This window comes from Echinococcus granulosus (genome assembly GCF_000524195.1).
Source record: "Echinococcus granulosus chromosome Unknown EG_S00014, whole genome shotgun sequence".
Classification (NCBI taxonomy): Eukaryota; Metazoa; Platyhelminthes; class Cestoda; order Cyclophyllidea; family Taeniidae; genus Echinococcus; species Echinococcus granulosus.
The window spans coordinates 1,094,940-1,108,535 of record NW_020170394.1 but is presented as its reverse complement, the minus strand read 5'-3'; the positions used below and the strand labels follow the sequence as shown (position 1 = coordinate 1,108,535).

At 38.6% G+C, this 13,596-nt stretch overlaps 2 protein-coding genes across 2 annotated transcripts; one reads left to right on the top strand and one right to left on the bottom strand. All coding sequences in view use genetic code 11, as the record gives it.

Annotated features, from left to right (window-relative positions):
• Positions 1-541: 541 nt before the first annotated feature.
• EGR_02992 (39S ribosomal protein L28) lies at positions 542-2,081 on the bottom strand (the record flags this gene model as incomplete). The annotated part of the gene is made up of 6 exons (XM_024492241.1): positions 542-624; positions 1,004-1,169; positions 1,438-1,569; positions 1,599-1,740; positions 1,770-1,892; positions 1,924-2,081. 6 exons carry the CDS (start codon positions 2,079-2,081, stop codon positions 542-544), a joined length of 804 nt encoding a protein of 267 aa, XP_024353436.1.
• An 839-nt stretch (positions 2,082-2,920) lies between these two features.
• On the top strand, positions 2,921-10,775 carry EGR_02991 (5'-AMP-activated protein kinase subunit gamma-2; the record flags this gene model as incomplete). The annotated part of the gene is made up of 9 exons (XM_024492240.1): positions 2,921-3,025; positions 3,291-3,330; positions 3,368-3,468; positions 3,505-3,691; positions 5,209-5,387; positions 6,675-6,878; positions 9,326-9,397; positions 10,385-10,459; positions 10,674-10,775. 9 exons carry the CDS (start codon positions 2,921-2,923, stop codon positions 10,773-10,775), a joined length of 1,065 nt encoding a protein of 354 aa, XP_024353435.1.
• Between the last annotated feature and the right edge of the window lie 2,821 nt (positions 10,776-13,596).

Below are 13,596 nucleotides of genomic sequence, written 5' to 3'. Positions count from 1 at the left end.
CATCAAACAGCACTCCATCTCGGAAGCACAAGTAAACGAATAGGGAAAATCAGCTTTCTATATTAATCTGTGTCCTGAGCTGATTTGACGGAACAAATGACAGCTATATTCGGAGTCAATTTTTAGAAAGGACATCTACGACGATCACACAGCCTATGTAGGTCGCATCGTGCTGCTTGTCGATACGGTGGAATAGGTTGCTTGTTTTACTCTCGGGTTTAGTCAATCTCAATGGGCTACTCGCTCCAGGCCCTTGCCAGTAAAGGTAGCCGGTAGGCTCTCTTTGTACACGAAATCCTACGTAACTTTAAAATAAGTGTCCGCGTGAAAGGCCGTCACTAAAGTGAGTTGTCAATATGGCATTATGCCTCAATGGGGAGGTCAACAATAACTATTTTATCCTTTCAAATGCAGCGATAGATGGAAAGTTCCCGAATTTAAAAACCCAACATGAATACAGAAGCCATACCAAAATTCTAAAATTGAATTTTATCTTAAACACAAAATATCTACATAAAAAACGAAGGAGCTGTCAATTTGTCTAAGATTTACTTCCCCTTTGGCCGTACAAGAACCGACTGAATGTTGAGCGCAGCGAACTTGATGTCAGATCTGAGAGCCGCGCTGTAAAAGTCATTTAAATTTCAAATGGACAAGTTTCGCAAAATATGTAGGTAAACCGATTTCAGCAAAGTGCTTCCATTAAGAAGACACAAAATTAGGATCTGCTGGCCGAGGTTTCCATTCACACACTAGATAAGAATGCAAGTTTACACTACTTTCCATTTATGCTAAAAATTTAAACAAATTTATCAATGAAGAGCATTCTCGTAAATTCTCAACGCTGATTTTCCTTTCAGCTGGCAAGATAAGCAAAACTTCACCTTTAAAGTCGATAACTAATCAAACACTCTCGCGGAGCATATACACGGATGATCTATAAATTGATGCTTCCAAAGAAGTTATGCAAATGTGAATCAGGACAGAATAGCCCAAAACATACACGGCTGCGGGTGTCCCTTGTCCGCTTCGAGTTGCTTGAGTAGTGCCCTCGTAAAAATTTCTTTTTTTGGAATGGACGCCTCTGCTCGTTCACGCAAATGTTCGATTTTCATCTGTTTCTTGATTGCCTCATCCAGTGTCAGCCCTACCCATTCAGCTTCATCGCCCTGGGTTAAGAAGGAGCATGAGTTTCATAAAATAACAAATGCTCTCGAAAAGTTGACAAGATTGCACGAGTCATGTAGACTAGAACATTGCAACAGGTTCTGACGACGGTGTTCCAATGAAACAGAATTAGTAATACGAAAGCATTACAAAAAAGGACGATAACATCTGACGTTAATCGGAGGCATAAAACAAAAACAGTCGCAAATAATGTAGGTGTATGTGAATGTATGTTAAGAACCCAAATTAAGATGCCCTCAAAAAACCCACAGGAATAGTGAATTGAGCATATTTGGCCGCAATAGCAGGTTTCAGCTTTTTAAATTCCGGATCTGACAGCTGCACCAAAATCTCACGCTTGATATGCATACCAAGACGACTATTGATTTCACTTTCTGGGGTCTTCCGAATCGTTTAAACTCTGGACGTACCATTAAAAGGTAGTTGTCTATGCCCTTCATCAACTCTATCTGTTTCAAAGCCGTTAAGGACACAATAATCATCAACCATCGATCCAATATCTCACTATAGAAGAGGTTTTGACGCAATTCTGGTCCCCAAGTCTTGGGTATCCTACCGCGTTAGTGATATAAAATGCATACCTAGTGTGTGTACGTTTGACTTCGGTGAAACCTGTAACAATACCTTCCCCACCCCAGAGGGACTTCTGAGACTCTTCAGGAAAAATAACTGCGGGAGGAATATCAAAGAATTCTTTGGGATAGCTAAAAAAGTTAAATACCAGCGAAAACACACATCGAATTGTTGGCAGCCTTGATGTACTGATCCTCACATTCCTCAAAGTACGACAATTTTGAGTTAGGGGTGCATCTTTTTAAGTAGCCTTTTTTAAAATGCTCGGGTAGCCTCTGAATAACGCTGCGTGCGTGTGGATAGAAAAGAAATCGAGACATGGAAACAGACTGGCAGCAAACTGTGACAGTCGGGGCTACTTCTGCAAGTAATTTAAGGCCAAATTTTAGAACAGATCTAGTGGTGAAGAGCAACTTCAAACAACTAAATTGTCTAGAAAAACAGATTGCAGAAAGTTGGCAGCATCTCTAAGTAATTTCTAAACAGTGTGCGAAGAAATAACTCCAAAACAAATTCGAATGTGAATTTTGCTATTTAACTACATTCTATAACATTTTGAGTGCAAATTTGACTCTATGAGTTGTATCAGTTGATAGTCTGCCCTCATGAATCCTAAAAAAGGTTTTTTTCCCTAGTAGTTTAGCCATATTTGTCTTCAGTGAAGTCTCGGGGCGGCAGTTAGCCCGCTACCTACTATTCAGTTCATATGCTTTAATCCTGTCTTTACTTTAAAATGGTTTTTTTAGGTGTAAGTGAAAAAAACCATCGAAACCGTGAGTTAGATTATTAACAAAATCGTGTTTGCACGGGGCTTGTATAACCTCAGCTTAACCGTGGTCTACAGCTGCTCAGCTAATAATCCTTTTGAAAGCTGTAAAATTATACCCACTGCACTTTTTACTACCCCAATGCAGAGTGTCTTTTGCTTAAATATGTTCGTATGCTGCCATTGACGCAGTCCGTAACCTATATTCATTTTCTCGTCGTTTATCAGACTTTCTGTAAATGCTTTTGCTGCACATTAGAGTTAATTAATTTTCGAAGGCGAGATTTTGTACACTCATAGGTATATTTTTCCCTTGTTTTTTTTTATCATCAATATGCAACTGTTTAAAATATAACTGTAAACCAATAAAATAGTTCGGCTATTCTATCCGTGATGTCTTATCCTCCGAGTGCGCGAGATACTCCTACAAGAAACAGGAACCGAACTTCAAGCATGAGCACGGACCAGTGTGCAATATTGTTCCGAGAGGCTAATAGGGTAGTTTTATATAACACTTTGTTTTTCCTTTTTTTATGTGCACCATTGATGCTGAAATGTATTTCAGTTCCTACTCTTAGTTATTGCTTTTTTTGTTACTGTTTTCACTTAGCTTACGTTCAATTTTTATGCTGTCTTAGCATTTGTATCACTCGTGTCCTTAGGTGTGTACTCTTCACCAATGCTCGTTAAAGTTAATTATCTCACCTGCAATTTACTTACATCGAAACTCTTCCTGTTAATTCACTTTTGTGTCTTTATTTAGTCCGTGGATTCGCCTTTGCCATTTAGCGTCGAGTCTATAAGTGAGTTTTTCTCCTTTTGTTAATCATTTTTGTACAGCCAATGTGAATGATGCTTACCGTATATTCTTAAAGCATCATACCTCCTACGATTTGATACCACTCAGTGCGAAGCTGATTGTTTTTGATGTGTCGCTTAATGTAAGTTTTCGACTTGTTTGTTTAATTTCTACTCAGGTCAAAAAGGGCTTTTTTGCTCTCGTTTATAATGGCGTTAGGGTAGCGATACTCTGGGACTCTGAATGTCAGGAATATGTGGGTCTTCTAACTATTACTGACTTCATTCGAATCCTGCACAAGTATTACAAATCCCCTGAAATTCCGATAGTCGAGTTGGAAGAACACCAGATCAAAACGTGGCGGGGTAATTAATACTTTTTACGGTTATTCAATCACTCTTGCTGATTTTACCCGTGTATAATTTCAGCGTACGATCTCGTTTCTTGAGTCGTTTTTGTAGTATGGTTGGTTATTTAAATGCTAGCTACTTCTTATACTTATCGATAGGTCATTTTTATAGGTTCGGCAACTATTTATTGTTATCCTGTGCTGTGTGAACTGCTATTTTTGGTCCAATATATAATTTATGTCGCTTTTACTTTGCTGCATCTCTGTTCACGAATTCCTATAAAAATTGATGTTTTCACAGTTCATCTCTCTAAACTGGAATTTTTTGATTTTGGCAATTTTATAGTCCTCAGAAAAGCTCCCCTAGTGCATTTCACTATTTTGTTATTTTTTGAAGTGAATCAAATGCTATCTCTGGGCTTGTGTCCTTGCCTTGTGAACGTTTTTTTGCAACCCTTGAAATATTTCCTATTTCTTAATAACGCTTATTTCTCCGTACCGCCGTTCCCTCGCCTTAGAAATCTTAGATTTGGTAACTGCTTTTCCTTTTTTTAAAGCGATTTCCATATGTACCCCGTCTTAGATCCCTCAGAGGAAAATAAATAGGCTATTCTTTACCGCATTCCTTCAATTTTTCTGCAGTTATGATTTCTATAATTATAATCTAAATTTCTAGCCTTTGTTGAGTTTATCTTCTCGGATTGCATATTATTAAATTGTTTTGAGATTTTCCTGCATTTCCATAAATTGTATATTTGTGTAGAACCAGGAGTGTTCCGTTCTTGGGCAAATAACTTGTTCAGCTAGTCTCTGGGGTGGTTTACATTCTGAAATAGCATCCTGGTTATGTTAAACAAATCCTTGCATCGGTTGTACTTTTATTCCATCTGTGCAAGCTTAATTTTTATTAACCAGTTCCATTTTTAGGTTCTTCATGGCACGTGGTGACATTTTGAACAGTGTTTCGCTCAAAATAGGAAATATCCTTTTTTCGAGTCACCATACCTTGTTTTTGGTGATGTTTCCCTCCTTGCTTTGATTTTTAATCCTATGTAGTTCGAAGGTACTATTAGGTACCACTGTTATGTGAATGCACATTTTAACATCGCCTTTATTTAGCTCGTTGCTCAATTTGTAGTCATTTCGTCTTTCTGTTTCTTACCCGATGGCAAGGCTACCTTCTAATTGACTATTCCTAATCATATTACATTTGTATTGGATTTAAAACTGTTTTTGGCCTGATTTGTTACACGTGATCATCTGTGGTAATTCTCTACTTAACTTACAGCGCTTAGAATAAATGTTTGAACAACATGCAGTACTTGTGCAAGTTCATTTCTGTTAAAAGGATAATCTTTGAGTGCATAATGAAAAACTAGTCTTTTTGCGGAATTCTGTTTACTATCTTACTGATACTTCCTTAAATGACACTTTCTGTGCCTTGCTTTTTATTACTGTTTTAACACGATTACTTTCTGCCAAATTTTTTGCGACGGTTTTGATAAGTTTCACTTTTCCTGATCTAATTTGTAGAACAAATGTCCGACTACGCACCATCTCTGATCTACATCACTCCTGAGCGGACTCTCTTGGACGCCGTTCAAATGCTGTTAGAACACAAGGTACACCGCCTTCCCATTTTGGACCCGCTGACCGGCAACCCACTCCACATCCTCACCCACAAACGCCTCCTTAAGTATCTGCATTTCAACGTGAGTTCGCTTGCACCCTTACTGTTATTTGTCCTCCTCCCTCACCAGTCCCATCAACTCATTGTTCAACTGGGACCCAACGTGAACCCGTGTAGTGATGTCGTGGTTTTAAAGCATACACGTTTTACTTATTCAGGCTTCATTGTGAAATTCCTTTGGACAAACTTCAATAATGGCATTGAGGACACGTGTTTATCTCTATCAGATTTCTTACTGCAATTTGTTGCATTTGCATTGTGTGATGGTTCTTATTCTTGTTTTTTATTACTGTTAGGGAATTTTTGCCCATCCTATTCGACACCATGCCATCTCTATGTGGAAAATCGACTTAATTATGTTCAAAAGCTTAATGTTTAATTTTAGCGTTCAAACGAGATTTTGAAGCTTATAATAATTTGGTTTGAATTGCCGTTACTTCATATCGTACGTGCCTTAAGTGTGAATCCCGTTATTATTCACGTATTCCATTCCGTGTTTTGCAATTCTGTGTAAAAATGGTAAACTTTCGCTGGGTTCTATTTTGATCTGGACGTTAATTGCACAGCTCAAATTCAACACATTAAATATTAAGCACACAGAGTTTTGAATCACTTACCATTCTGCAAACAGCTGAAATGAAGAATGAACAACTCATTGGAATACATAAACATTTATGTGTTCTTTAAGTAAATGAATGTAGAGCTGCACTGATCACTTTAGACACTCTCTGTGCGCCTTCTCTTTTACTTTTAATTCTGCTTACAATGGCTTTTGTTTTCCTATGTATGATATATCACTATACCCTACTTTTAGGTAAAAAAACACTTTTGCCTGGCTTACATGATTGACGGAACCATAGAAATTATGCTCTGATTCCAGTCATTTTTTTTATCGAAAGTGTCTGTGCCACAGATTCACCTTTCAATGCCGCAACGGTTGTTTGTTGCAGGCGTTTCGAATAAGTGAAATTAAAGCCACTTTTTCTTTAAGCTGTCTTCTTTTCTATTCACTCGTCCAATATGACCGATTTTGACGGGTTTCTTACTTGCCATTGGAAAAAATCATCACTAATAGAGTGTACTCAAATATCAGTGCATTCAATATATCTCATATTTCGTTTTCCCTGTCAAAATATGCATTATGGGTTTTGTCCCTTTGTCCCTTTATCACAGCTGCACAATGTTTCTCCAATATGTGGTTGACGTGGTGCCTCGTTTAGTTTGCACTCTTCCTTCTCATTTCAGTGTATTTTGCCTATTTATAACTTTTCATCCACTAAGGCATGATTATATGCTCTATCTTCCACAGATGCCTAAGTTGCCAATGCCAACTTTTATGATGGACCAGTTGCAGAATCTGCCGATCGGGACGATGCAGAATGTGGTCTGTGTGGGAACAGATTGGCCACTTCATCGTGTGCTTACGGTATTCGTCGAAAATCGTGTTTCGGCCCTCCCTGTCATTGATGAAAGTGGGCGCCTTGTTGATATATACGCCAAGTTCGATGTTATTGTAAGTAAATTTTCGGAAATTTATAGCCACTTTCCTTGTCGATTTTGTAAAAGTACATTTGCGAAAATTTGCTTCGAGACTATGACAACAGAAGATAGTGCGTTTACTTATGATTTGGTATTTATTAGACTGGAGCGTAGGGCTACATCCGACACCTTTTACCGTTTTTCATTGTTACTAACAATCAATTTAATAATTTTGCAATTTTCATTATTCACGCTAATCGGATTGGTTAGGACGCTGGGAAGGATGAAATTGCGTTTTGGCTACCTGGACGTAAACTCTAATAGCGAAAAGCGGTGTATTGGGGTGTTACATCATTCACTCTTAACGTAAACAGCTTATACAGACCAACAGTGATACCGTAAATATCCCTACTTCATGAATTTGTTTATGTGCCGTGGTATCCGCTGCATTGCGTCATGTTTTGCGTCTACTTGTGTCTATAATTCTAAACTCAGGAAATGTGTGCAAGATATTTACCCGAGAAAGAATTGCGCGCTTCTGACAAGACCATTGACGCGTCTAAATACAGCCGTCGTATATATTTTTCGCTGCAGCCAATCCTTATTCAAATATTTCTGTTATAGTCCACTTTTTTGCTCAGTACGTGCGTCGCTTCATATCCGGGTTAATACAGTTCTATTTTTTTTCTAAGCTACGACTGTGTTTATCCATCCTTTAAAATGTGCTTGACACGTAGCCCTTGCCATGATGTGAAATATGTGAACTTCTTCTTATTCCTCCGCTTTCGTTCCCAATATTTACGCAAATGGTATCACAAGCCCGTTTAACCTTATTAAACATTATCCTCAATTTCATGCTTTTTTACGGTAGTGTGGTCATTGCGATAGCCTGAAGCCTATTCTGCGCGGTCAGTACACCACCGACTGGTTCGATGAATAGAAGACTCACTTTTGCAGAATCTCTGTTGGAATGGAAAGCGTGTATATTCGGTCTACCCGCTCAATAAGCGGTGCGGCTCGAGCATTTATTTATGCTTCCATGTGTTGCCACTTTCTATTTGATACCTGACAATCTTTTATCGTTTGTAATTTTATTTGGCAAAATTCAGTTGAGTGGTACCTTCGTCTTGTTGTATCTAAGCGACACCAGTAAAACGTCAAGCTTTCTAAAAGCAAGGGTCATTCCTCAGTCTCGTTTCAATTTCGCATACACATGATACTTATTTAAACTCAGTCGTATGTCAATTTCACCATTGGATTTTATGAAACGGATGTCCGTTCAGTGATCAACGCTCCAATTTTTCGAAGGCCTAGGTGTATTTCGTAAAATAGGTGTGCCCGATTTTAAAAGTACATATTATCAAAGTATCATTGCGACGATAAAGTTATGAGCCTTTTACATATTTGCTGTCACGGTAACTATTAATGTAAAACAGTGTCGACTGGTCCTTATCAGACCGTGTGCGTCATTTTAAAGAGCCTCCATGACATTTTTATACTGTTCCTTTTATTTCTCTACTGTTGATTATGTTAATACCTAATTAATCAGTTGTAGCACTTTATTGTTTTTGAAAGTAATTCATAATAAACTCGAATAAGCCAATTAGTGCTGCAAAATTTGTTCAAGTTTATTTTGAGGATGATATTTTCTGTACTACTTAGTTAATAATAAATGTCCCCAAGTGTGGCTCATTTCATGGAAGAACTTGAAGTTAATCTAGGCACCTTTTAACGTTTGGAGTTCCAGCCAACCTTTCCTATTGTAATGATTGTGATTTATTTTTCAAGGATTTTGCAGTTATTGTTAAAGTACCTTGAATGACCCCTGTTACGAGTTAAATCTTTCAGGTCTCATTACTATTGTCAAATATGGCTCCATATAGTCCCTAAATTTGAATAGTTGATTTGTTTGTTTTGCACTACTCTCGCGAGTTTGAAGGTAACGCAATCGCTGTCGTACATTTTAATGGTGATATGTCAACACTACTGTGGAAATAAACTTTGATTTATCTTTTTCACTGCAAAAATCAACAACAAGTGTTTTAGAAATAATTACTCTTTGTTTTGAATCACTCTTGTCCATTCGACCGGCCTAATCGGAGTAAACAAATGTTAACTTTAACGATGAAAACGACGATATTTTTAATTAAAATGCCATTCTCCCTTTATAATAGGTTTTAGTGAACCGTTTTACCTCCAATTGGACTTTTTTGCTGCTTGAGTACGGTTACAAAATTTTATTTTGCATATTTGTTGCACTATTTGTAGTGAAATAAAGCATACTGGATGGGTATCCTTTAATAATGTAATGTTCCATGATATGAACCCTGTGCCATTTTACCCTACTCTATCCCTGGTGTAAATTTTGACTGCGTAATAGCCTGGTGCGGATTGCCTTATGCACTAAGGTATAATGAAGTGTAAATTGTTCATAAATACCATTAATGAATGAATTGTAATTTAATTGAGCTGTCATTTCAGAATCTCGCTGCCACTCGAAGCTACGATAACCTCGAAATCACCGTATTTGACGCCCTGCAGTACCGACGTGAGGTTCGTTCATCTCCTTCTTATTTCCCCGTCTTTAGTTGCACAAACTCACCACGTAACGGTTTCACCGCGTAATAAGAGTTTGGTCAAACTCCTGTTATTGTGATGAACCTTTTATTGCTATTAAGTTTCAGCTAGCCCTTTTGGTGAACTCTATTTGGTGGAGTGTGCTCGGAAATTGCTTGCGTAAAGACCTAGACAATAAGGCAGTTTTTTGTGCTTTAGTTATTGCTATAGCCAACCGTTGACTTGCCTACGATTTTATTGCGTTCTCTTTAAACGCCTGCATTGGTTATTTTTTTTTGAATATATCGATATGAAACAGGAATAATAGCTATTTCAAACTTGGGTTTTTAGAGCAGCTTTAATCTTGCCTAAGAATGCTGTGGGCACCTCTTGTGGCTTTTCTTTGCACGTACCAAAGTTTGGTTTTTAGTGATTCTGGAGAAATTTGGCTCTCACCCATGCTTGATCGCTGCATGAATCTACTTTATTGTTTGTTACTACTGCTGTTCACTCTAAATTCTAGCGTTTCCCGAAATAAACGTTTCCTCTTTTTATTAATATGAAGGTCAAGTATTATATAAATACTTTATTTTACACTATCGGCCGTCAAAGCGTGTGCTTTTGTATCCCAGTGAAATTCGCATTACCATTTTTTTCAACAACTTACCCATGCGTATTAGAAAACGAAGCTTCACAACTGCAAATGCGCCTAAGATAGGTGGTTGTCTTGGAGCAGCCAAAACTTCCTTACTAATTGAGTCTTTTTAGAGAAGATAAACATAAATAGGGGCGGTATTTATGTTGCCCTTTCAACTTACTGAAGCCTTAGATGAAGTGATCCCATCGCTACACTGAAAACTAACTTTTGTTTACTTCATAAACTCATTAATTCTGCTGAAAACTGCTATTAATTTCTGCATGGCTTGGGATTGGTGTTCCTTCTAACGTCTCCCTCTCTGCATTCGTTTTTTATTTCCCTTGCAGAAATTTTCGGGTGTGGCCACCTGCAAGCCATCCCATACCTTGAAGGAGATAATCGACATCATAGTCGACGCAGGAGTAAGTTTTTTTCCCAATTTTCGTGACATCATCGCTCAAAAGGATTTTGTTAGAATTTCATGCTGTAATTTGTCTAGCAGTCTTATTTATGTCTAGCGAGTGCAGTACTTTTTATTTAACTCTTATTATTGGTGGCTTTCGGCTTTATCTTTGTAATTGATTGACAAGATGACCGATGCATTAATCTTATTTCTTTGTCTGCGGTTTTTTCGAGGTTCACCGATTAGTTGCAGTAGATGAGACGCAGCGTGTTCTGGGGATTGTCTCGCTTTCAGACATTCTGCGCTTTCTTATCCAAGAGCACCCGATACCATGAGTGCGCCCATCGACACCGTTCCACTATGCTCATTCACAGCACCCGTTGATGAGAGCTTAGCGCTTTTCCTCTCCTCACCTGTACAGTTCGCCTACCCATCCCCCAATCTAGTTTTACACACCTACCCATATGCAGACAAGCACACATTATTCAGTGTCCTAAACTTTCTCTTCATCTCCTGTATTATTTCTCTAGTGGTAGTTATAATTTCTGACTCTTCTTCACATGTCACCGTCTTTCCTTACCCGCCTCCCGAGAGGGAATTTTTAAAATCTAGTGCTACCACTTTTACCATTTTTGGTCTAATGGTAGTTACAACCCAAAGTATCTGTTAAAATGCGACCCACCGCCTTCAGAGCCTTTCAACTTTGTTTAAGGTCGGCGCAGAATGCAAGCTTGCTCTGGGTGGGAAAGGTAGAAAACTATTTTTTCTTCGAAATTTGTCTCATCTCGAGTACTTTTAGAAAGAGTAGTATTTAATGCATTGAGATTAGTTAATATTGCCTCGTCTAGGGGTATTGGATGGTCGTTTTCATGCGTCACTGGGGCATTGCATCCAATCGACTTAACGTACCTCTTTTGAGGTATCCCTCTGACATCGAGACAGTTAAGCGTTGAAGGCAATTCATAATCTGTGGGCAGAAGACACGCCATAATTTGAAACGTGATGGGCTAGGTGCGTTTACTTAGAACCCGAAATCCTCAAAAATCGAGATATCACTCGAGAGTAATCCGTGTTAGACCTTCACGGTTTTGGAATCTGTTAAACGAGGTGTTCATTGTACACCGAGTTTTAAATGCAGTGCCGATTTGAAGCCATAACTTTTTTAATCACAATTGCAAATGATGTGAGATTTGGCGGTGGTGCAAATTTGATGCAATCTTCCGCTGACTGTGATTCTATGTTTCTTTTTTTAAATTTTTAACGCATTATTGAGCTATTTGCAAATTTTGAATGAACCGTGTTGTTAGTTAAGCCCTAGAATCATTCTGGAAATTTAAAAAGATGAGTGTGTTAATTTACTGTAGGCATATTTTGAAATGAATTAATTACATTGCAAGCCGTCTTGGAGCAAAAGAACGTCATAGACTCTTCTTTCAATAGAATGTCGAAGCCGTTATGTTTTCCAAATGATATTAAAACAGTATAGGCAGTGCATGCTATTTATCCACTCCTTCATGAGACCGAACAGAAGTTTGAGTTTTGTAGCTGATTCGATCGCCAATGTGTTCCTGGGATGTGATACAGCTAAAGCGGACGTTTTTGTCCATGCGGTGGATTTGCATGCATTATGGCTTATAAAATCTACATTGAGTCGAGGCAGTGAAATTAAAATCCAAAGTGTGGGACATGTCGGCACTGCACAAACGAGACACCATTCAAAATATTCTATAGCAGTGTTATTGCAGTTATGATATAGGAAAGAGATTCGACACATTCCAAAAAAAAAAAAATTCAACAAGTTGTCCAACACCTTTAATCAGAAGTTTTTGCGTGCCAATTGAATGCGCACCATGACTTATTAGGAAGGAAATCTATCACCGTAGCTCAGCGTATACTCTGCTGATGGACATTCAACCCAGATACATGAGCAATTAGTGGGGCCTATAACACGGCAGTAGATCGACGGACAATGGAGGTGAGCAAATATCACTCCAAAAATGCACATTACTTACCCGTATTAATAAAAAAAAACTGGTGTACGCTCTAAAATAAACTTTAATAAATAGGTTGTGTTAACGTGTAAAAAGACTTGTTTTTTAACTTTTAGCTTTCCAGTTATTATTAGCAATCACAAGTCCACACCAACTGCACTCGAACTCATCATCTACAATTTTTACCACTAAATTTTGCTTGTAGATTTCTCGTTCTTTTAATTAGTGTCTCATACGGGCCTCCTGCAGGCTCTGAAGAGGCATGGGCAGTTGTGACAGAGGTGCAACGACTGCTTGTGTAGACCCACAGTCCGGGTTAGTCATTCCAGCATGCAGTCATGGCTACTAGCGTTTCACCAAGAGCAGCTTGCGCTCCATCGTGCGTGATGGAGATGTAATCCAAGGCATTTAAGCTCCCCTTTTTTAGTGAAACAGGGCAACGAAATGACCTCCCCTTTACCCCTCAACAATGTGGTTTTCGGGAAATTCCTCATACTATGGTCGATAGCGCAGGCCGGCTACTGTTCATTCACTTTTTGTGCGAAAAAACTAGTCGATTCGTTTTCACGCGAAAAAACGGGAAGTCATAGAAACAAACCCCAATACTTTAAAATGTCAATCTCGTCTGCACAGAAGATACAACATTGTCAGTATTTTCAAATAACAACAGAACGATAGCCTCGGCGCATATTTTGCCGTCTCTAAATAAGGCAGGCATCCAAACGCCTACTGAATACACATGTGTCTGCACTAGTATGTATTAACACTTTAATATCACATACGCATCCTTTCCGTCATGAAGGCATCTATTGACTAGCCTCTCCCGTCTCGCTAGACTAAGTCCAAATGCATAGAATAGAATTACCTTGTCCTTCCAAACGGCGGCAATATATTGAAATGTTAAACAAAACACAGTGATAGGAAGATGAAGAAAAAGGAAGATAGGGATATTAAAGAGTAATGTAGGACCATGTGACAGACACATCAATTCGAAGAACCAAAAGGGAGAGAGTGTGAAATAGGGTGGAGAGGATTTCATTAACATCCACAGCCAGATTTGATGCGCAGGGCAATGATGGCGGAAGTGGCAGCACTAAAGGGGCAGACGAAATGGGACGTCGAGGAGGAAGGGGAGAGAGAGAGTCAGAGATGCTTAATCCATGGT